Source organism: Scleropages formosus, chromosome 2 (assembly GCF_900964775.1).
Source record: "Scleropages formosus chromosome 2, fSclFor1.1, whole genome shotgun sequence".
Classification (NCBI taxonomy): domain Eukaryota; kingdom Metazoa; phylum Chordata; class Actinopteri; order Osteoglossiformes; family Osteoglossidae; genus Scleropages; species Scleropages formosus.
Genome location: NC_041807.1, coordinates 12,424,421 through 12,448,798, shown reverse-complemented (window position 1 = coordinate 12,448,798; position 24,378 = coordinate 12,424,421). Strand labels below are relative to the sequence as shown.

Genomic DNA, 24,378 nt, shown 5'->3' with positions numbered 1-24,378 from the left:
TCACTGAGTCACTCGATGTATAATTAATGTTGACTTTAAAAAAAAAAACTGCCAAGCTCTGTCTGGTTTTCACTTTTGCTTCTTATTTTTGTTTAAGTTTTAATAATTCTTATTGCTTTTAAATGAGCATGGTAGGTTTACGTATGATACGTGTTGTTTTTTAGATGAATGTGGACTTCGTAGTTAATCCTCATAATAAAACTAAACTTTGGGAATTTACATGGGAAAAGAAAAAATAGCAGAGTTGTGAAGTCACTTGTACATTTTTTTACATTTCAATGTACGCTGGCTTTTCACATTTCAATTTTTATGCTAAATTAGCCCTTATGTCTACCATCGAACTGAAACTACAGTCTTTCGCCACAGTGGGGCGTAACTGAAAACCGTGAGCGCGAGGAAAGACAATGAGTGCACCCACGCGGAGCACACGTCACAACGTTGACGTCGCGCTTCCTGCTGCGCGCTCTTAAATACAAGAGCTCGAGTGAGTCATCCGAATAGTTCGCCACACCGGCAAGGACGACGCGGAAGGCGGAAGCACGCGGCAACTTTTGTCTTAACCGGAAGGAGCGTTTTTCGGTGGAGCGTGAACCGGTTTTGGTCCTCTCTCTTTTTTCATTTGATCGCTGAGGAATGCCAACTGAGCTCACACAGAACAGGATCCAAAAGATCTGGGTTCCCTCTAATGAGGATGTACCTGCGGTACCTCCGCGCGGTGAGTATGGATTACCACGAGTGGCGTGTGTGGGAGACGCGAGACGAGAGTGCTGGCATCAATTTTATAATCAATGGCATTTCTGTGTTAGTTTGGTGTTATTTCGATTCGGTGGCGTGCACAGTGTTGCGGGCGTGCGCCAGTTTTCGACTCGTCCTCTCTGTTCAGATCAGATGTTCTTTGATCCTTCGTTGCCTTGTGGCTTGTGCACTGACTGTTCGCTGTCTACATCACGTCGTCATGACGCAGGCTGGGGCAGATTCCATGATGTGAAAATGGTGACCGAGTGCTCGCTGGCTGCTGAAGCGGAATTATGCCCTGTTCGGAGGAAGGACAGAGTGCACCGGTATTTCCCAACGCCCGCTTCTAAGCGCTCCTCGCATCCCCTAGGCGCGGCGTTGCCACGCATGGGCTGGGAGTCGTTTGAGGGGTGTCCGTCAGGCGTTTCATCCGTGTGACCTCGCAACCGGCAAGGAAGGAAGCATTAGATTAGACCGGCTCCGGGAATGAGCCCGAGCCCAAACCCTTACCCGGCATCGTGCGCTTCACACGAGTCAATTGCGGGGATTAATGCGGTTGTCTGGCACGCGGCGCCCCTGCTTACACTCACACGTGTGTGTGTGTGTGTGTGTGTGTGTGTGGAGCACGGCAGTGTAGTGTTGCAGAGTCTCGACACCCCTGTACGTCAGTGCAGGAGCGAAAACCCCATTTTCTCACAGCTCCTCAGATTCTGACCCTCGGTTACAGGGATTAGGTTTCCTTGGTAACCATAGATTGGGGGGGAGGGGGGCGGTGGCCAGAGCGTTCCCATTTGCAGATGAATGGAGAGAGCTTGGGGTATTGGTCCAGATCCCATTGGGGGAGGGCAGGAGTGGGTGGGGGGAGGGCAGGAGTGGGTGGGCTGCGCTGTCATTGGGTGGCCGGAATCCGTCTGCATGGCGCGAGGCTCACTGGCCACTATGAGAAGCCTTCTTGCCTCTGAATGTGTTATGTTAATTGAAGGTCCATTTGTGTCGCATTGCTTCTCACCAAATGCAAAGTCTGAAGTGAGATGTAGGCTTTCTTGCACCTGAGCTAGAGGGTGCTCATCAAAGCAGTGTTAAAATTGATTTTATTCCAAAATTCTCTTTAGGTTTTAGAAATTATCCACTCTTAACAAAACCCCCAGTTTGGCCCTCTTCTCCACATTCATCTGTGATGAGGGTGGTGTGTACATGGGTCTGCTGTATGGGATGGTGCTGTCAGGTAGATGTGGCACCATCCCATTCTGGGAATGACTCTGTTCAGCCTTTGGTCTAACTTCTATGGGAGGAAATGTCAATTTCAAGTGTCTTGTTGTGCTGGTGTGGTGAGTATTAGCTTAAGTGTTAAATTCTCTTCTTTCCTTGTCAGCAGCCTATGGGGGTCCTCACCTGGCCAACCCCCCAACTGTCATTGTGATGGTTGGCTTGCCTGCACGAGGGAAGACCTACATCTCTAGGAAACTCACCCGTTACCTCAACTGGATTGGTCTACCTACAAAAGGTGCTTATTCTGGCATCTGTTGACTGATGGGTCTATATGACATGCTGATGCCTCTCCATATGGGGAACCATAGTGGACTAATGATCCCCCATCCACATCAGCAAGTTTCATATGTGGTGTGAATTGATGAGCTTGGTCAAGTGTTGGTAGGGCTTCTGACATTTGTTTTGTTTTTCCTTTTGCACCAGTCTTCAATGTGGGTGAATATCGGAGGGAAGCAGTCATATACAGCTCCTATGACTTCTTCAAGGCTGACAATAAAGATGCCGTGAGGATCCGACAGTGAGTAACGACCAGAGGATCTGGTGATGCTGGCAGTGGAGGTGCTTATATCTATATCTGACTTGGTCTTCTCTTCACAGCCAATGTGCCTTAGCTGCTCTACATGATGTGAAGACGTATCTGACAGAGGAAGGTGGCCACATTGCTGTAAGTGCATACTTGTTTAGAACTGACACCAGTAGTGAAACTACGTTGTTTGCTAGAGCAACTAAGTTACTGGAGTAATGCAGTTTAATTGCCAGATTCTTTTTCACCAGGTTGATCAATTTGTAAGTTAGTGCTAATTTTCCCTGAATAAAGTCAGGTTGTTACCAATACAAGCCAAAACATCACTCTTTGGCTCATTCTGCAAATGTGGATCCCTTCAGATCAGCTGTACAGTTGGATGTGAAAGAAGGTGTGGAGTGCTGATTGTTCAAAGTGTGTGCCCCATGCAAACCAGCTAACCACAAGGCTGTTCCTGTCCCCAGGTGTTTGATGCCACCAACACAACGAGGGACAGGAGAGATCTTATCCTGAATTTTGGCAATGAGAATGGCTTCAAGGTCAGGATTTGAAGTGTTTAAGCATATTTTTGTGTCTATTGTTACTATAGTGATTGGTAGAGATGCGTGCAGTTGGCTCAACGATGTTCTTTTTGCAGATCTTCTTCATTGAGTCAGTGTGTGACGACCCAAATGTCATCGCCACAAATATAATGGTTGGTCTGTTCTATAAGTTCTGTAATGTGCTACAGGTTGATATGGTCATGTTGCCAGAATGTTGACTTTTCTCCTCTCTACAGGAAGTGAAGATCTCGTGCCCGGACTACCAGGGTTGCAACACTTCGGATGCTGTAGAGGACTTCCAGAAGAGGATTGAGTGCTACCGTGCCTTGTACCAGCCTCTGGACCCTGAGCATGACCGGTATGAACTCTCTAAGCACCTAAGGCTCGTAGACTTATCTCATGTACAGTAATGTTTCTAAAAAGCTTTTCCTGGTGTCCGCAGGAACCTGTCCTTCATCAAAGTGATTGATGTAGGTTGCAGGTTTGTAGTGAACCGTGTCCAGGACCACATCCAGAGCAGGATTGTGTACTACTTAATGAACATCCATGTACAGCCGCGTTCAATCTACCTGTGTCGCCACGGTGAGAGTGAGGACAACCTGCAGGGCCGCTTGGGTGGAGATTCAGGCCTGTCTGCACAGGGCAGAAAGGTATGGAGATGGAGCAAACAATGGGATCAATCATGCAGTAGACTACAGAATAGTGTAGCATTGTGACAGTATGTTAAGAGGTGTGTTGAAACAGCCTGGTGTGGGAGTTGTGTGGAAGTCTTAGTGTAGTAAGAATTTTCTTGGCTGCTGATTGCAAGCCCAGGTTAACCCCTTTCTTCAATTCTCCCCCCTTCCCACCTCACCGGCAGTTTGCAGTGGCGCTGACTCACTTTGTAGAAGAACAAAACCTGAGTGAGGTGAAGGTGTGGAGCAGCCAGCTACGCCGGAGCATCCAAACAGCTGAGGCCCTGGGCTTGCCCTATGAACAGTGGAAGGCGCTCAATGAGATTGACGCGGTGAGTACTGCTGCCTTTCGATGTTTGTGTGTTTAAGCCAGACTGAGGTTCCTGTTCCCCTTGGTGACCTTGGATCTGGCTCAGTGTGGAATATAGTGTCTTCTATAGCAAGGTGTCCCTGCCTACAGGGTGTCTGTGAGGAGATGACCTATGAGGAGATCAAGGAGAAATACCCTGAAGAGTTTGCGCTGAGAGACCAAGACAAGTTCCATTACCGCTACCCCAGAGGCGAGGTATGTGCTGGCTGCTGCCTTCTGTTTGGATTCAAAACATTTATAGAGTAAGTCACATCTTGCTCCCCCACCCACATCCTTAACAAGTATGTATGTTTTCCTCAGTCCTACCAAGACCTGGTTCAGAGGGTAGAGCCTGTCATCATGGAGCTTGAGAGACAAGAGAATGTGTTGGTCATCTGCCATCAAGCAGTCATGCGCTGCCTTCTGGCCTACTTCTTGGACAAAAGTGCTGGTGAGAAGCACTTGCCATTGACCACTAAGAAAGCTGACATACCACATTTAAAAATGGGTCTGCAGGTGTTACATGGCTGCTTTTTGGTTTTAGAAGAGTTGCCCTACCTCAAGTGCCCCCTCCACACAGTGTTGAAGCTCACACCAGTTGCCTATGGTGAGAATACCAGCAATCTTCCCCTTCAGTTGCACACTTGGCTTTCCTCTTTTCTGCTGTGTTTCACTGGTGTGCAGAAATGACACTGGTATTTCTGTGTTCAGGGTGCAAAGTGGAATCCATCTTCCTGAATGTGGATGGGGTGAACACACAAAGGGACAAACCTGAGGTAATTTGCATGCCTGCTATAGGTGTGTGTGTGTGTGTGTGTGTGTGTGTGTGTGTGTGTGTGTGGTGACCTCTGACATATTTTGTACAGGAGGCAAAGAAGGGTCCAGCTGTGCCCTTGCTCCAGAGGCGGAACAGCATCACCCCACTGACCAGCCCTGAACCCTGCAAGAAGCTGCGGATCACCAACATGTCTCCCACCCCCCCACCATCTCCCTGCTCAGCCTCAGCCCTCCCTCCTGCCCTGCCAGGACAGGTCAGTCCTCAAACCTGCAGTGTCATGCTTACCCTCCCATAGACTTGTACTGTATTGCCTATGAGCACATCAGCATTACATCATTGTTCAGCATGTGCCTGTACTCTTCTGTTCCAGTCTGTAGTCTACTGGATTGCACAAGTTTTTCAAACAAATCATTATCAGGTAGAACACGCACTTCTCTGAACGCAGGAGCCTAGTCTCAATTGTTGGCATTCCCTCAACGCTGTCTGTTTCCTTTCAATAAACCTGACCTCTTCCTACAATAGAGACCACACACTGTTTAAATAGTCAGGAGTTGTTTGGGGGTTTTTTTTAGGGAAGGAATATTCCACTTCGGGGGTGTTTGGGTGTTTTGTTGCAGAATGGAAACTGAGTCCAAATTAAGCCCACTGCCAAATCTTGTCTGAGACACTTTGGCAGGATTCCCCCCCCCGCCTTCTCCACAGCAGTCAAGTGACATCTGTCTGTTCCTTTCAGAGTCTGCGGAGAAATGGTTCAGACCTTCACGAGGCTGTCCAAGTCTTCCACTGAGACCAGCTGGCATGGTTCCCCACAGCTTCATGTGGGAGGTGACAAACAGGACTTTCTCCCATGTCTGGTTCTTGATGAGCCTAAAGTGCTGCCCTAGATTTTGCAAGGGCAGGTTGCTCTACATGGGAGTTTCCATACACACATTGCACATTTACAGAAACAATTGATGTAACTGGAGGGATGATGGAAGTGATACGGAGAAATAGGAACTCTGGGTGTGTGCATTACTTTTCTTCACTGAAGAAACCTTGAAGGACCCAAGTGTTCATACACCGAACTGCATGGGTAGTTTTGTGTAGTCCATAAGTGAAAAGAAGGCTTTGAAATGCCACCAAAGACTTTTTTTTTTTTTTTTTTTTTTTGTTTGTTTTGAGTAACACTGACTTCCTTTCTCCTATTTCTTACCATTTTCATTTCACACCCATATGCACTAAGGTTACTTTCTTACACTACCAAACAGGAATGTTAATCTCAACAAAAATAACAAGTACTTATTTTGTTAAATTATTTCTAGTACTTAAACTGTCAGCCATAACTAATGTGGCTTTGACAGACTACTGCTTCTTTGGGCAATACATAATTTACTGTATATTTACAGTGCTTTTGTTAATTGCTGTATAGAAACTTGGTTAAGTAGGTCCAGTTAGTGATTAAATTTTTTATTTTGGGAGGTAATGAGATTTGTATGCATGTTTTGGGAGATGACAAAACAGGTTTGTCCTCCGGTGCACTTTTTCCTTCCATTGTTTAGGGTGGAAAGGCTGACTGGTTGATTGACACACAGTGCCTAGTGCTTTGTTTATAAGCTTTCTTACGAAGGGCCGTGTGAACCCCGGCTCATATCTGCTGCTCTAGACTGCTCAGGTAGAACATCAGTCATTTTGGTTCCTAACGCTCTCTGCACTATAATTAATGGTTAATGCACATCTTAGTTAATTCATCAATTAACTGTTTTCCCAGAAGAGCTGAAGCAGTGTGTTTAACTGTTGACATGTTTTTGGGTACTTAAAGATGTGACTAAGTTTCATAAATGTGCAAGCGTCCAACTGAAATTCCAGGAATATAACGGTGCTGGGAGATGAGTGAGATTTTGTAGATGCTGATTGCTCTGCTCTAAATTTGGGGACCAAAGTGTGTGTGTGTGTGTGTGTGTGTGTGTGTGTGTGTGTGTGTGTGTGTGGACCTGATGAGTACACTGTCTTGTCTGTGCAGACATCCTGGAATGTGTGTATGCGTTTGGTAAAGATGCTTGAATTTTGTTTGCCTCCTGCTAACTTATTTATTTTGAGTACTGAGGTACAATGGACTTTTTGTATACATGTTAATGTTGAATATACAGGGTTTGCATCAGACAAAAGTATATTTTGTATTTGCTGGACCAATAAAAAAAAAAAGTCTAATTTTGGCTTTGACTTCAGTTCTGTTCAGTCAGTGGTTCACTTTTTGCTGAGCTCATGGATGCGTACAAATAGTTGGCACCAGTGTAAATGACCCCATTATACACATTCTTCAGGACATCTTTGTTTCAGCCTGAGCTCAATAACATCTGTCTCAACCCCCACATCTCAGCTGCTCTTTATCATAACTTGGTTTCCCAGAAGGTGCTGTTGTGGCCTCCCATTTTCACATGCTTATTGCCCTAGATCTGATGCTTTGCTCACACAACAGCTACTGCTTGGCTGCACATCCGCTCTTGGGGATTAGCAAGATAGTCATCAGTGTGACAGTTCTCTTTAGAAGAGTGACTGAGGTGTCTGACGTGGAATCTGGTAGTCAATGAGACTATGACAATCTGAATCCTGCAATTTGTACTTTGCCTGAGTTTTTTAAAATTCAGATGCCAGCAGCAGCTGGTTTTATTTGAATGTGGAAAGACTTGAAATTAAAGCCATTCCTGTTGCAAGTTGTATTCACATAACATAATCACACAAAGCTTGTCTTCACCTGCTAAGGCTGACTACAAAAGACCTAATTATATTCAGCTCCAAGCTTTAGAGAAAAGGATCATTCACATGAATAATTATGTATAGTAAACTACAGAAAGCATTACCCAGTGCTCACTGATAGCCTGTGGGAGATGGAGTAGATGTCCAAAGTAGGTCATTCCAGAAAGCTTAGATTCCTGGCCATTGGGGGATGGATCTGTGTGCAGCCAGGTGGGTCAGGAGCGTGGCTGAGATTCTATGTGAACAAGTACACATGCTCAAAACCTGTGTGACCCTGCTGAGCACACATGTTCCCACCTTTTAACAGTTCAGCAGAGAATTTCTGCAAAGTCCAAATCATGCTTTGTGTTTCTCCGCTGGCAGGTTTTTCAGAAATTGTCCTTCACTTTCTTCACATGTGCAGTTTTCTGCTACTCCCTTAGAAGGAAAGGTTAACAACAGAAAGCGCCCAGTCATTAGTCAACTAGGGCTTGTTGTAAAACAATAAAAACTCCAGTCTTCAGGCTGCAAACTTTTGCAATCCTGTGTCCTTGTGACCGTGTGTTGCCAACTCCTGAGGAAACTGTAATGGGCCACACCGACTGTTGTTTATCCTTTTCCGGAAAGAACCACAAACAAATATCTTGCAGCGCAGAGCAAGCAGACTGTTTCCTGCTGCTGGGATGCTAGCAGCTCCAGCAGAGAAAAAGCCTGTGCTCTGCAAGAAGCAAACACTGTGTTTCAACGCCAAACGTTCATCTGTGACACCGAAGGGTCCGAGATGAGGCGTACTGCTTAGCACCTGGCGCTGTATGCTGTATGCGTATGTACAGTATGACTCTCTCTATAGGCTTTCTCATGACCTCATCTGTCCACTCCCTGTCGGCTACTGATCACCAAAACAGAACCGAATCCAGGGCAAATTTCAATTTTACTACGCTTACTGTGGGTGTGACCTGGTTTGAACTCACCAACAAAAGTGAGCATGGTCTGATTTAACATCATCCAGGTGTAAATTTTGAGGGATTTTGCTTCATCATGTTCTGCAGGGCAGGGTTGCCAACTGGTTGGGTGCTGAAGAACCCAGCATGCAATTGGAGAAGTAAATAACAGCTGAGTGGTGTGTCTGGGGTGCTGCTTAGGCTGTGGGTGATTTTGGTTTCCTCATGACTTATTCCTCATTCAGACCTGCCCAGCTTCACCCGCTGGAAGTCACTACAGCATGCAAAATTATTTGTTTACAGAAATAAAATTCGTATTTGTGAGATGGAAGTGTGTGTCTCAGTTCAAGATGTCTGAAAAGTTCAAAATAGCATCAAATATCTTGTAAAATATCCTTCAGTGTGACAGTATTTCTGAATCATTTTTGAAACACAGTGAGAGTTGCATGCTTAGTGGTCCAATGTCCATTTCCTCTTGGTATCACTGTTAGTCAGCTGGTTGGCCTTCAGATCACTGATATTGGGAAAGAGTAATGTCATCGCCAATCTTAGTTACCAAGTGTGTAAGGCCAGGAAAGGGCTTCAATGAGTACACGTGACATCCCATACGTCAGGCATTGCAAATACTGTTTTCAGCACAGCTGACGTTGGCTTGTTGACTTAATTTGACACCGGGAATGGGAGGAAGACACACCCAGGACACTCACACAGGTTGTCCTTCTGCCCTTTCACCCAGCCCAGCACCCAATACACCCAGACACATTGCCAGTTCACCCAACCAGCACCCAGTACATTCAGGCAGATGTCCAGTTCACACAGCCCAGCACCCAGTACATCCAGACACTGCCAGTTCACCCAGACCAGCATCCCAGTCAGCCAGACAGGATTCCAGTACAACAAGATCAGTATGCAGCTCAAGCAGAACAACATCCATTTCATAGAGAGTAGTATCTCACCCACCCAAGCAGAAGTTTATTGCATTCTGAGGTCTAGATCGATTCCATCTAAATACATGTTCAGTTCATCAGGACCAATGTCTCCCCCTGACAGCAGTTCAATGCACAGACACAAGTTTTCCAGTCCCCAGGCCAGTTTTTCCAGTTAAACATCCATTTCTGAGTGTAAAAAACCATTTAAAACTACATCTTTCTAATGTAAGAAAATCATATGATGATAATTGTCCTATCATCTTTGTTGCAGCTGCTGGGCTGCAGGTTTGAATCCAGCCCCTTCTTTGTACATGATTGTATGTTTTTCCAGTGGATGCACCACCTTCCTTCAACACCTCAAACACACACACAGACATTCATTTCATGTAATATATGTTTGTGACAGACACCTATGTACCATGTTTTATAGACTGAACACACAGCACCAGAGCACCTTTGAAAAGCTCTTCCTGACAATGCATATAGATTGATGTCAATCTTTCAGTCTACATTCCCGTTACACATACAGTACATGTGTTTCACACACACACACACACACATTTTCAGAACCGCTTGTCCCATACGGGGTCACGGGGAACCGGAGCCTACCCGGTAACACAGGGCGTAAGGCCGGAGGGGGAGGGGACACACCGAGGACGGGACGCCAGTCCGTCGCAAGGCACCCCAAGCGGGACTCGAACCCTAGACCCACCCGAGAGCAGGACCCGGTCCAACCCACTGCGCCACCACGCCCCCGCATGTGTTTCAATCTACATTAAATATGGGGCTTGAAAATATATGAAAGAAAGTTTCTCCCTTTCCAAAAAGAGCGTAGAAATATGTGTAAGACCACACACACACACACACACACACACACACACACAGAGCCTGAAGCCACTTGCCCCAAATGGGGATGTGGCAACACAGGGTGCAGGGCTGGAGGGGGAGGGGACACACCCAGGATGCCAGTCCATCACAAGGCACCCCAAGCGGGACTCGAACCCCAGACCCGTCAAAAAGTGGGACCCCGCAACCCCCACCCCCACCACTATAACTACATTTTTTTATTAAAATGCAGGAATAATGTGAAACTGAGACACAGATGCATTTTGGCTACAGACCTTGTTCGGCGTGTGCAAAAATGAGTAAATCATGCAAATAAATAACAGCCATACAAGGTCATGTGACACATAATTGCACGTAAGAATGAAGACCATTAGATACAAAACTGGTGAACATTAAAGCAATGGACCTGTCAAAGGGCATCTTGCATTGCAAGACAATTTGTCATTTTGACTATTTATTTTCACTATTAATGATTATATGGCACCTGTTACATTTCAGCACATGATTGTTCATTTTTGATGGTACAACATGGACAGTGGGCTTTCAAAAATGGCAACAGCTGTCATGCAAAACCGGACCTCATTTTTGACAAGTAAAGTAGCTACAAGAATGTAATCATCTGTTATTCCCAAAAAAATATCTGTGTCTACATCCCAACCAGGAAAAATTTACATATACACACTTAAAACAGTAAGAAATCCATATATATCCCAAACACCAAAAAATACAATATTCGTTACAAAAAAACATGAGAGGGAAAAATTCTCATTCATCTCCAATGGGGATGTCATGTTCAATATATGGATGTACCATGTCTGCTGTTAAAGCTATGCTATCTACTCCTAGTGCCACCTTTCCTGTGTTTACCTACAGATTCACACACACACACACACACACACACATTTTCAGAACCGCTGGTCCCGTACGGGGAACCGGAGCCTACCCGGCAACACAGGGCGTAAGGCCTGAGGGGGAAGGGGACACACCCAGGACGGGACGCCAGTCCGTCGCAAGGTACCCCAAGCGGGACTCGAACCCCAGACCCACCGGACAGCAGGACCGCGGTCCAACCCACTGCGCCACTGCACCCCCTCCTACAGATTCAATACCCATAAATCACAAAGTGTCCTAACTTCTCTCCAAAAAGCCAACAAGACCAAATAGCACTGGATCACAAGAGCAGTTTTGAATATTCGTTCATTTTCTCAGTAAATAAGTCTATAAAAGTCACAGTCACAATAAAATCATATGAATGATTGTTAAAGGTAGAATATGTAGAGGCAAAAGTATAAGCGGAGCTGTCATTTGTCGGCTAATTTATTGTTTTAACTGTCACACATTTATGTATATTTCTTACTACATGACTAATGCATGCAGTGATGGAACGCAGGAAGACAACAGGGTGTTTACTTCAGCAGAGACTTTGTTAGAGCAATTGCACATAAAATTCAGAAGCGTTCACACAGAAGACATGTTGAGAACACTTTACATAGGGACCTAATTCATCTTACCTTAGTAAATACATACTGACACTGTAGCTGATCAGTAGTTCTGGCTTTTCAGTCAACTTCACATAACACTGAGACATCAGAGAGTAAACATAGTCGTTTCCAAGACACCCTGCCAACCTCAGATTCACACCCCTCACAAAACCACAAAGGAAGGTGTGGACAGTGGTCTGGTCATTTGTGTCACCTGTTGAGTGTCATTTCCACAGGGCACTCACAACATGATTTGTGTGTGCTCACATCATGACCAATGTGTGTGCTCACAATATGATCAGTGCATGTGCTCACAACATGATCAGTGTATGCAGTCACAACATGATCAGTGTGTGCTCACATCATGACCAGTGCTCACAACAAAGTGTGGATATTCCCTTGCGCACATCGCTGTGTGTTTGTGTTGTGTTTCCATAAAGGACTTTCAGTCAAGAGAGGGGCTGAGTCAGGTCTGAGGACAGTATCCAAGGAGAGACCAGAGGCAGCAGACTATTGCACGTCTGCGGTTTATTCAGAGCTGGAGTCACATAAGGACAGCTGACTGCCTGCGGAAAAACAAACCGTCTCCCAGACCTCATCATGTACCGACAGCGAGCGCCTCAACTTCCCTGACGAGTTCCGAGTGCAAGCTCTGCACAGCCTATCTGCTGAAAGGCCCCCCAGAGCACCACCGAGGTGAGATGCACCTGGAAGAGATGCACACTTTCGTCTCCTCATAGCCAAACTGAGAAAGGTGCAAGGAAAGGAGGCGGCCTGTGTCTGAAAGGGGCTGTAGCTACTTGTCATCTGTCACCTTGCAGGAGGACATAAAAAAGTTCTCTAAAAGATCTCACAGGACTTCACGGCTTGTCTTTTGAAAGACTGATGTTGACAGATGGAGCAATTTTCCTTCAATACATGAAGCACGACAAGGAGAGCTGCTGGAAGCGTGCTGCCTTGCATTGCCAGGTCCCCTGCGGGCATGCGCTCCCATTGGCCGCACTCCCGGGCTACGCCCATGCCAGCGCCCCTCTCCTGCGCGCGACGGAACAGCGGTCACGTCTCGCACATCCACAGCACCTCACGTCTGATGCTTGGGGGGCGGGGGGTGGTTGTTCGGGCACATTCCAACATGTGGTGTACGAAGGAGCAGCAGGAGGAAAGAGGAGAAGGGGTGTGTGTGTGTGTGTGTGTGTGTGTGTGTGTGTGTGTGTGTGTGTGTGTGTGTGGGAACGGGGAGGATAGAGGTGAGAAATGATGACAGAGACAGACGGAGAAAGACAGACAGAATATAACGACAACAACAACAATAATAATAATAATAATAATGGTAATATACCACAAGTCTTTGTAATTATTAGTTTTTACTCTCCATCTTTCATTATTTCCCTCCCGTTTTCCTTTTTCTTCCTCTATAATAATAATAATAATAATAATAATAATAATATTAATGTCTTTAAATATGATATTAGGGAGGGATTACAATTATAATAATTACAGAGACTTCTTTATATGTTATTATGTATGAATTAAGTTTATCCCTTTAGTACCACAAGATAGTTTGTTATGCAAAGAAAATGTTTTGAATGGCAATTTGAATTGAAATTTGAATTTGAATCGAGACAGAGGTAGGGAAGAGAGAGACTTTTGTGGGCGCAGGAAGAAAGCGCGAGACAGAGCTTGAATCCAGTGAATTTTTCTTGGCGACACGACGTCGGAGGAGGTCACAGGAGCAGCAGACACGCCAACTGCGGGCCTACGAACCCACAGTAGAGTTCAGGGAACAATAGAGCTGGAATAGCAAACAGTTACATCACTACAGTCACAAGACCTCAGTGCATCAACATGACTTTGTGGGAAAAAATGCAAAACGAACCTAAGATGACATTTGTCTGATGTTAGTTTCATATATATGGAATGAATTCCATAATCTGTATTACAGTATCACATTCTGGGTCAGACGTGTGAAGCTCTTTATGTCTTTGTCCTACAAAAACATGGCACAGTTTAATACGTATGACATGGAAGTTCTAAAAGTTGCCTATTAGTTTAAATTAAAAATGTGGTGACGCATTGTGGTGTGGCTATTTCAGTGTACCGCCTACTGCACAACGATTACGGTCCAATTACAGCCAAGAGCTGCAGTCATTTCCCACTGTAATCCATCGCGTAAACATGAGCCCACAGCCTGCGTGGCGTCAAACCTGCAGATTAAGAGTTCACGTGAAAGCAGTGTCATGGTGGGAGACGGTAGGAAACAGGGTAAGAGACAAGATAGGACACAGGGTAGGAGACGGGCCATATGTTGGCAAAGGAAATGCTCCTAATTCCATGTGTCAAGGGTAAAACCTCATTAATTTATTTTTGTGCCAATAGAAATACAGGCTAATTATTTAAAATCGTACCCATTCCTGCTGTTGTACACAGTCAGATGAGGTCTTCTTTTTCTCTATTAGCTCTAAAAACTGGTTAACGTGACAATGAAATAATGAAACATGAGGTAGGCTTTCTGTTTGTTAGCTTAAAGAGTTCAAGGAGTGTACATAGAGCAATGTGCATATTTTAATATGTCAAATGGCTCAGACCAAGAAGGTATGATGGTCAATTTTTGTGTCCTGCTCAATGCAGGTGACCTCTGATGGGAAGACTCCCCACCCGTCTGTGTTCTCTCTGCTTCCTGGTGGCATTAATGAGCCCAACAGGTCTGTAAGCCTCTTACATCCCACAGTGAGACTGAGTTATTGTTGAAAACCTTCCCTGATTAGTCCCTGTCTTTACTCAGCATCCTACTTGGACGTTCACCAATATTTAAATTGAAAAATATTAATGTTCACATTTACTCATTTAGCTGACTCTTTTCTCCAAAGTGACTTACAAAGTCAAGCCACCTTACACAACTGGGCAATCCCCCTACCTACTGGAGCAATTTCAGAGAGGTACCTCCCTCAAAGGTACCACAGATAGGAGCCAAACCTATGATCTTTGGCTCCAAAGGCAGCAGCTCTAACCACTATGACAGCAGCTACCCCTCATGATTAGTGATAAAATCCAGCCTCTACAAGCACAAGGCATAACTGTTAGAATGAGTAAATGGTCATTTGAATAATGAGTGGATGAGGTTTAAAATTAGAATGACAGCACATTGCATCACACTCACTGAGTCACTGAGTCTACGTGCCTCTTGCAAGGTCTTGCAATTTACAACGATTTGCTTATGAACATTGTCCTCTAGTGATGGTTTATATTAACTACAGTGCCTGACGAGGGCATTTCTTTCAATTCACTTCTACTTTACAATGGAAAAAATAAACTTTATTCCACTACACCTCTTTTTTTGAGACCTCTGGGCTGCATAATCTCACTCATACATGTCAGAGATGAGAATGGAGGATGAAAACAGTACTCCATCCCTCTATACCTCGTACCCTGTGTTTTCCATCACTGAAAAATGCTGAGATACGGCTTCTGACTAGATTCGACCTTGTGAGATAGATGTCTAATCTTCACTTAATGCTTGGATATTTATATACTGTCCACAAAGTGAGAAATCCAGGCTCACAAGGATGAGTTATTAGGTCCACAGGGATCTGGAACGGTGTCCAAGACTGCTAATCCACTAGACTGTCCTGGATGGGTGGCTGCGCATCAGCTGAGCCTTGCCCTGTGCACCGCTGTGACGGACAGCCATGGTGTAAGCAGTGTGGCACGAAGCAGCAAGACTGAGGACAGTGACCTGCAGCTTCTACAACACACCCCCTTTAATGAGATAGTAGGTTGCTCTTTAGTGCCTGAATCGCTGATGAGACTGACATGTATATTAACCTTCATGTACGTTTCTACAAAACATTTCAAAATTAATAAGTAAACAGTTGAAAGATTTAAAAAAAAGTTTGTTTGCAATTTCAGCTTTGTAATGAGCAGAATATAACCGAACTAAAGAAGACCTGACAAGTATTCACCCATTTTTGAGTTCATGTAATTTTATTATTTATTTATTTTTATTATTTGTAGAGCGCTCTTCTCACACAGTGACACAATTTTGGGGTAAGAACCTTGCTCAGAGATACTACAGCTGGAGGGGGGGGGGGGGGGGGGGGGGGGATTCAAACCTGTCACTTTTGGGTCCAATGGGAGCAGCTCCAACCAGTACACTACCAGCTCTTCTGTTGCTTCTTCTGCAACCGAGCAAGATGTTGGTACGACGGCGCTACTTTAGGACCCTCATGTTCAGTGTTGGGTCTGAGCTGGTTCCCTTCTCGAGGGCCAAAGTGCAGCACGTTTTTCAGGACATGTTTCACTTTTCTTACTGACACCCAAAATAACTGGTTGATCCAGTGCCATCACTAGGGTATTTTTGTGATTTCATATATTTGACTAGCTTTACTTCAAAGATTGACTAAATATTTTGAATTATTACATACAGGGGTGCGGTGGTGCAGCAGGTTTTCCCTATGCCTGCTCTCTGCTGGGTCTGGGGTTTGAGTCCTACTGGGGTGCCTTGTAATGGACTGGTGTCCTGTCCTTGGTGTGATCCTTCCTTCTCCAGCCTTGTGCCCTGTGTTGCTGAGTTAGGCTCTGCCTCACTGTGGCCCCCCTTGGGACGAGCAGCTTCAGTCTGTGTGGGTGTATGTATGTAAGTAATACGATATGTTAAGATTGTGATATTTTTGTTGGCATTTATATGTTAAAAAATACTTCCAAAATTCCTGTCACATAAAGTATCTCCAAAATAAGTGGGAAACACCTCCAGTTTCTTTTTTGCATGTTTTACCACATTATTAAGCATGTGTACTCTGTGTAGAGTGTCATTAGTCCTGGGCAGAATACACACACACACACACACACACACACACACACATTTTCAGAACCGCTTGTCCCATACGGGGTCACAGGGAACCGGAGCCAACCCGGTAACACAGGGCGTAAGGCAGGAGGGGGAGGGGACACACCCAGGACGGGACGCCAGTCCGTTGCAAGGCACCCCAAGCAGGACTTGAACCGCAGACCCACTGAAGAGCAGGACCCAGTCCAACCCACTGCGCCATCACGCCCCCCTGGGCAGAATACTGAACTGCATTTGTCTGTTTTTCTGGCACCTGTACTTTCTGCATTGTGATCACTTTTTTCTTTCTTCTTTTTTAACCATCTATTAACATTTGTGATAAAAAAACTCCACAGACAGACAAGACGAGGCATTTTGTTGTGATTGTTGACTTAGTAAAGACCCTTACATGGTCATTGTGCCAGGAGTAGAGAAAGACTCCTAATGTGTTCTCTGTCAAATAATGTTGAATTGGCAGATGTTTGGAAGAAAACCATGCGTGTTTAATGTGCTGTAATGTACGACTAACTGCTGAAAGTCAGCAAAGATATGTTCTATATAGCGATATCCTCCAGAGGATCTTCCTTTTAATGGCCATATTTTTAGATGATTCCTGCCAGTAATGCCCTCGAGAAATAAAGGGATACCTGACAAAAGTGTTTTTTGCAATGGAGCCATATTTAGGCTAACGAGTCCATAAAACTCATTGGCCTAAATATGGCTCCATTAAAAGAAATCATTAAGGATCATAAAAGAAATCATCGGCACACAGCTACCAGCAGTCCAGGACACCTACACCACACGCTGCGTCAGAAAGATGATGCACATCATGAAAGATCACAGTCACCCCTCACGGGCACTTTTCTCTTTTCTGCCGTCTGGAAAGTGGTTCAGGTCTATTCGAACCCGCACTGCTAGGTACAGGAACAGCTTTTACCCCACTGCTGTAAGAGTATACAACACTCACCAATGTGCCACCTTTTGTAACTAGAGTTGGACTGCTCCGTCCAAGCACATTGGTAGAGTACACTGTCACTCTAAGCATTCTCATGTTCTGAGTTCTCTGGCTGGCTACTGTTATTTATTGTTATTGTTACCGTTATTTATTGTTATTGTTTATTAGCATTACTAATTGTCATTGTCGTTATTGTTTTGTTTTGTGCAATATTTCTATTGTTTTTGTTCATAGTCTGTGGAGAAGCATTCAAAAAGAATTTCATGATACTTGTACATGGTACTTGTGACAATGAACTTGAAACTTGACTGCTGCCATCCAGAAAACGTGTTTAGGAGCACTATATTCCTGCTGATTACTGAAACGGTTTTTTGTTCCTGTCTGTGGAGGAGATTTCATTTCGTTCTGCTCTCCCAACAGCCACCTGCTATTGATTGTCTCAGGATGAACTTGGTACTACTTTGGGGCAAAGTAGCAGGAGAAGTTTATTGCCTTTAAAAGCTCCTTCTGGGAAACGGAACCTTCAGTGTAGTAAGATTGCTGGGGTTTTTCCTTGTCATGGAAATGAAGATGATGTTTCCGCTGCGTTTTTATTTTAAAGTGTAGGAATCTTCGTGGGTCTTCTTTGCGCACGAAAACCTTAGTTTTGTGAAAAAACGTCTGGCCTGACTGAGCTGTCAATCATGTATGTAACTGCCATGATGAATGAGACTTTCCATGCTGAGCTGGGGATCCAAGATATCATTTAGCAACAATATCATTATTACTTGTTAAACTGGCTTACAATTGTTACTTAATCTAGAATTCCCAGGAGGGGTGGGCAACCACTGGCCCGTGGACCCCCAGAGGTTTTTTTCTCCCTCAACCTTCAGTTGGTAGTTTTTGCTCCTTTCCCCGGTGGCCAGTAGGCATACTTATAGCTCTATAAAAGTGCTTTATTATGGTAGCTATTAGTTGACTGTCTTCTTTGTTTGTACCTGTTTTTCTTGCCTTATGCCTGTGTTAAAGCGCTCTGTGACACTGCGTGAGAAGAGAGCTCTATAAAAATAAATTGAATTGAGCTGTATTGAATATTGTGTGTGTATACGGTATAACCACTCCCTAACCTACATGCGCTTTTTTCTACAAACTCAGCACCTCCCTACCTCCACCTCTCATTGTCCAGAAGTGTCCCAGTGAGGGGGGCTCAGCAACGTCACTCAGAAGTGGGTGCAAGACTTCCAGCAGACTCTGAGCCAACATGGAAAGTAACACTAAGGGTTCAGTCCAGTGTACTCTCACAGTCTAATACTTCCCTCTCCTGAAAAGAATTTGGGGAATATATTAATTTTTATAATGTTTTGTGATAATGATAAAATCTTTCAACTTAGCATGACCATTGTGCTTTAGCTTAGTATGTCAGGGTAATTATTTTGATAGCTGAATCACTGCTGTTAAAACCCAAGTCTCTGAAAGACCATAAAAAGAACATTGCAAATACCATGTGTCTGATTTGATAATCTCAGGGACACCTAGAGAAAAGCCCTTGCTTCTGTCATAGTTTAGAGTATACCTAGTTCTGTATACACAATATACCTTTTGCGCTTGAAACAATAATGTGGCAGAGTCTGAGGGGTTACTCAGGTACAAAAGGGAAACAATTTGAAAAAAAAAATCTACACACACACACATTTTCTGAGCCGCTTGTCCCATACGGGGTCGCGGGGAACCGGAGCCTAACCCGGCAGCTCAGGGCGTAGGGCCAGAGGGGGAGGGGACAAAAAATCGAAGTTTCCACAAATACATTATGACTGTGTTATGGCTTTGTTTACAGATTTTCAAAAAGAAATATTCTATAAAGTTTTAGACAATAGCACTGCCTGTGTACAGGACGATCAAATGGTTAAAGATCAGATGTGTAAGCTTATGGTTTCCCACTTTCATGGTAAGGTTGGTGACCATGAACTGCAGCTCTCTGAAGGGAGAGATTTTTCAAACAATTACTACCATCTGCTGGACGCAAATGGCAGAGGAGCAAATGCAATATCTAATAAGAGCAACATCATGAATGAATGAATGAATGAATGAATGAATGTTTGTATGTTATATACAATGCAAGGGAAAGTAAATGATGTGAAAAATAAATATAAATATAAATAGCGTTGTTTATTGCACCAGTTTACTCCCTAGGGGGCATTTAGCTTTATTGCCAAGTATGTTTATACATACAAGGAATTCATCTTGGTGACAGAAACTTCCACAGCACAGACAGAATAACAGTGACAAGACACAGATAATAAAAGTAGAGTGGGTTAATAAAAGATTAAAAAATATATATAGAGCATAAAGTAAACAATATACAAAATAGACACTAGTCATTATATGTTTGTACAGGTATGTTATATACAATGCAAGGGAAAGTAAATGAGAGATATGATGTGAAAAATAAATATAAATAGCGTTGTTTATTGCACCAGTTTACTCCCTAGGGGGCATTTAGCTGTTCATGAGGTAGATGGCCTGAGGAAAGAAACTTTTCCTGTGCCTGGCTGTCCTGGTGCTCAGTGCCCTGTAGCGCCGGCCAGACAGCAAAAGTTCAAAGAGGAAGTGGCCTGGGTGCGGTCTAGAATGATTTCGCCAGCCCTTTTTCTCACTCTGGACGAGTACAATTCTTGGAAAGTGGGGGGGGTGTGCCGATGATTCCTCCAGCCGTCCGGACTATCCGCTGTAATCTTCTGAGGTCTGATTTTCTAGCTGAGCAGAACCAGACAGTTATAGAGGTGCAGAGGACAGACTTCATGACTGCAGAGTAGAATTGCATCAACAGCCTCTGTGGCAGGTTGAACTTCCTCAGCTGGCGAAGGAAGTACAACCTCTGCTGGACCTTCTTCACAATGGAGTCTATGTGGAACTCCCACTTTAGGTCCTGTGAGATGGTAGTGCCCAGGAACCTGAATGATTCCACTGTTGCCACAGTGTTGTTCATGATGGTGAGTGGGGATAACGCTGAGGTGTTTCTCCTAAAGTCCACAATCATCTCTACTGTTTTGAGCGTGTTCAGCTCCAGGTTGTTATGACTGCACCAGACAGCCAGCTCTTTCACCTCCTGTCTGTAAGCAGACTCATCACCATCCCAGATGAGGCCAATGAGCGTGGTGTCGTTTGCAAACTTCAGGAGCTTGACAGAGGGGTCTTTTGCGGTGCAGTCGTTGGTGTACAGCAGGGGTGTCAAACTCAATTGCACAGGGGGCCAAAATCCAAAGCACACTTTAGGTCGCGGGCCGAACAGGATAAACATTTATTGAACACACTAAAACTAAACTTTTAAAACTTTAAAACTTTTAAAACTTAACTTTTTTGAACATAAATACGAATAAAAACAGACAGGAATATTATTCCGGAATAAATCAACTCAAACCTTAAATAACTTATAATATTTTGCTCTCCATAAAAATATATCCTGTCTAAATTATACAAGTTAGAAATAAAGTAAACGTTAAAAGAACAAACATTCGAATTTCTTTACTCTTATGTCATTTTATAAAAAAAATAAACTTAAATTTTAAATATCCCAAAATATTTTGCTCTCCATAAAATATATCCTGTCAAAATTATACAAATTCAAAATATGAACATGCTGCATAACAAAACCTGAAAATATAAATAAAATTTGTGCTTTTCAGCAATAACAAATCAAATCATTCAGTTGTCTTTGCTCTTATGTCATTTTCAGAGCTGGACGCCTGGCATCTTTTTTTGGCAACAAGTTCGTTTATGTTTGGTGTGAGGTTCTGTGTTAGATTAAATTCTTTAATTACAGCCACATTAGCTCCACAAATGAGACACACGGGTTTACCGGCAATGTCAGTAAACATATACTCAGCCTCCCATCGGTTTTTAAAGGCTCTGTTTTCAGAATCAACTTTTCTCTTCGGCATCGTGAGGGCTAGCTTCGCAATAACTTGCAGCATCATAAGCTAGACTTGATTAACGCGGGAAATGTTCGGCAAGGCAGCTGAAGCGCTGCATTATGGGATCTGTAGTTTATTGTGTTACCAGCGCTTCATATCGCTGGGCCATTAATAACACACACACACACACACACACACACACACACACACACACACACACACACACACACACACACACACACACACACATTTTCAGAACCGCTTGTCCCATACGGGGTCACGGGGAACCGGAGCCTACCCGGTAACACAGGGCGTAAGGGGACACACCCAGGACGGGACGCCAGTCCGTCGCAAGGCACCCCAAGCGGGACTCGAACCCCAGACCCCCCGGAGAGCAGGACTGTGGTTCAACCCACTGCGCCACTGCGCCACCGCACCCCCCCCCATTAATAACAATAATATATAAAATGATCTCGCGGGGGGGGGTGCGGTGGCGCAGTGGGTTGGACCACAGTCCTGCTCTCCGGTGGGTCTGGGGTTCAAGTCCCGCTTGGGGTGCCTTGCGACGGACTGGCGTCCCGTCCTGGGTGTGTCCCCTTCCCCCTCCGGCCTTACGCCCTGTGTTACCGGGTAGGCTCCGGTCCCCCGTGACCCCGTATGGGACAAGCGGTTCTGAAAATGTGTGTGTGTGTGTGATCTCGCGGGCCGGATATAATTACACGCCGGGCCGGATGTGGCCCGCGGGCCTTGAGTTTGACACATATGGTGTACAGGGAGAAGAGCAGTGGGGAGAGCACACATCCCTAGGGGGCGCCAGTACTGATCCGTGCGAGTCTTGGATGAGAATTTTCCCAGCCTCACTAGCTGCTGCCTGTCCGTCAGGAAATTGGTGATGCACCGACAGATGGAGGTGGGCACAGAGAGTTAGGTTAATTTGGACAGGAGGAGGTGCGGGATGATGGTGCTGAAGTCCACAAACAGGATCCTCACATAACTCCCTGGTTTGTCCAGCTGTTACAGGATGTAGTACATCATTTCTTTTTGTAAATTTATTTGCATACTTATTCATGTAGCCAACACTTTTCTCCAAAGCAAATTACAGTTATTGACTTATTTATACAGGTAGGTAACTTTAGCAGAGCACTTCAAGGTAAGTACCTTGCTCAAGAGTACTACAGCTGGAGTTGGGATTCAAACGTGTGACCTTTGGGTCCAAAGGCAGTGTCTTTAACCACAATGCTGCCAGCTGCTTTATTCACTGGACACAGAAGTATTCTGGCGGCAAATATAGTATATTCTTCACTTGACTAACAATCTTTAGAACACATGGGCTCTCCAATTCATTTGAATGTAAGCTTCATGGACACTTCAAATAATGTGCCAAGTTCCCTCGATCTTCGATCTTAGGAGAGAAATGTTTTTGACAGTATAACGTAAGCTAATAATGTCAGGAAATCGAAGGCCCATGTTTTAGTGGGAACATTGCTTCCCAATAAAATAGTACCTATATAGCATAGACATAAACAATCTTCATAAGTACAGACAAGTAACAACAAACAGGCTGTTAAATCTTAAATTATATTTAATAAACCAGAAAACCAGACAGAATCCACCATTTCTATGTACATTTTTATGGTGTATTATAGATGTAACACAACAAAGCAATAATATTACACATATATACATATCATGAGGTCATAAAATCAGGCATTCACATTATAGGGGAGCCACTCTATTGTACTAAATTATTTAACTACAAGCACAAATCATTCAAAGTCAAAAACTGGAAATACTATAATCTCAGAAAAAAATAAGCAAAATGATGCTTTAATAAACTTCTGAAAAGAGTAATAAATCAAAAGGCAAATGATAACTAATATTCGGAGATAATAGCATCCATTATCAGTGTCTAGTAGAGCCAGAACGTACTGTTTAATAGTCTGTCCAGTCAATTAAAACAGTCTGTTATGTGGCACAGCCACAGTTATTCTCCTTTTTCACATGTGAGAGAGATCATACAGCCCAGCTGTCTCCAGAAAAGGTTTGCCTTAGTGCAGCTTTGCCACAGTGTCACAACATTAAGTGATGGCTGGGCGTCACATTCAGTCTTGCAGATGCTAGGGATCTGATGTGCAAATCCACTTTGTGGTACTTCAGAAGGGCTACCTCACATAGCAGTGTCACCCTGTATCACATCAGCCATCAGCGCTTCCCTGGCCTCACACATATGGAGGGAACAAAAACTTTGCTCGGCGAACCAACTGTCATCCGACGGGAAAGACACACCTGGCTGCTCACCCCAGAGGAAACAGAGGGTCATACAGTATGTCCCACAGGACACACATTCAGAGGATCATAGAGGACACAAGATTTTTTTCTGAGCTACAGACTGTTTCAGCTCTATTCCTCTCATTATGATGGCTGTGGGGATCTTCCATCAGTCAGATTCCTGCAAGAATGATTGTGACCTAGTTTATGTATCAGCCTCCCAATGTTTCAATAGTGACAGAAGGTATTCATTAAGTGTTTCTTGTTTGCCTACTTCCTTTCTGCACTCACCCTTATGAAACAACACATTACCTGGGAAATACCTCCGATGATTAACTTTTGCGAAAGACCTGAGTCTGGGTACCCTGGGAGTTCATTAGTGAGTGTCTCTGCAGCTAACCTGCATCCGTCATGCTCTTGTATGCTGCTGATTGATTAGTGCTGACTGCCTCTGACACGAGGGGGTGCGGTGGTGCAGTGGGTTGGACCACAGTCCTCCTCTCCGGTGGGTCTGGGGTTCGAGTCCTGCTTGGGGTGCCTTGCGACGGACTGGCGTCCCGTCCTGGGTGTGTCCCCTTCCCCCTCTGGCCTTACGCCCTGTGTTGCCGGGTAGGCTCCGGTTCCCTGTGACCCCATATGGGACAAGCGGCTCTGAAAATGTGTG

General features: G+C 44.5%; 1 protein-coding gene across 3 annotated transcripts; it reads left to right on the top strand.

Annotated features, from left to right (window-relative positions):
* Window positions 1-506: 506 nt before the first annotated feature.
* On the top strand, window positions 507-7,044 carry LOC108931636 (6-phosphofructo-2-kinase/fructose-2,6-bisphosphatase 3-like). 3 transcript variants are annotated; one of them, XM_018747556.2, is made up of 15 exons: window positions 507-715; window positions 2,111-2,239; window positions 2,428-2,521; window positions 2,602-2,668; window positions 2,992-3,066; window positions 3,165-3,221; window positions 3,306-3,427; window positions 3,512-3,719; window positions 3,929-4,075; window positions 4,204-4,308; window positions 4,414-4,543; window positions 4,637-4,699; window positions 4,804-4,868; window positions 4,959-5,123; window positions 5,604-7,044. In XM_018747556.2, the coding sequence occupies exons 1-15, from the start codon at window positions 634-636 to the stop codon at window positions 5,655-5,657; spliced, it is 1,563 nt and encodes a 520-aa protein (XP_018603072.1). In that variant the 5' UTR covers window positions 507-633; the 3' UTR covers window positions 5,658-7,044. The 3 variants fall into 3 exon arrangements, with proteins under 3 accessions (XP_018603072.1, XP_018603070.1, XP_018603073.1); XM_018747554.2 differs by having other exon boundaries at window positions 2,108-2,239; XM_018747557.1 differs by lacking the exon at window positions 5,604-7,044 and having other exon boundaries at window positions 2,108-2,239; window positions 4,959-5,596.
* Window positions 7,045-24,378: the final 17,334 nt, after the last annotated feature.

Bases quoted from the DNA above. Each gene is read 5' to 3' on its own strand.
- LOC108931636 (XM_018747554.2), top strand. From the start codon at position 634: ATGCCAACTGAGCTCACACAGAACAGGATCCAAAAGATCTGGGTTCCC. The intron at 2,522-2,601 runs GTGAGTAACGAC...TTCTCTTCACAG, and splicing joins GATGCCGTGAGGATCCGACA to CCAATGTGCCTTAGCTGCTC. The intron at 4,700-4,803 runs GTGAGAATACCA...TTCTGTGTTCAG, and splicing joins GCTCACACCAGTTGCCTATG to GGTGCAAAGTGGAATCCATC.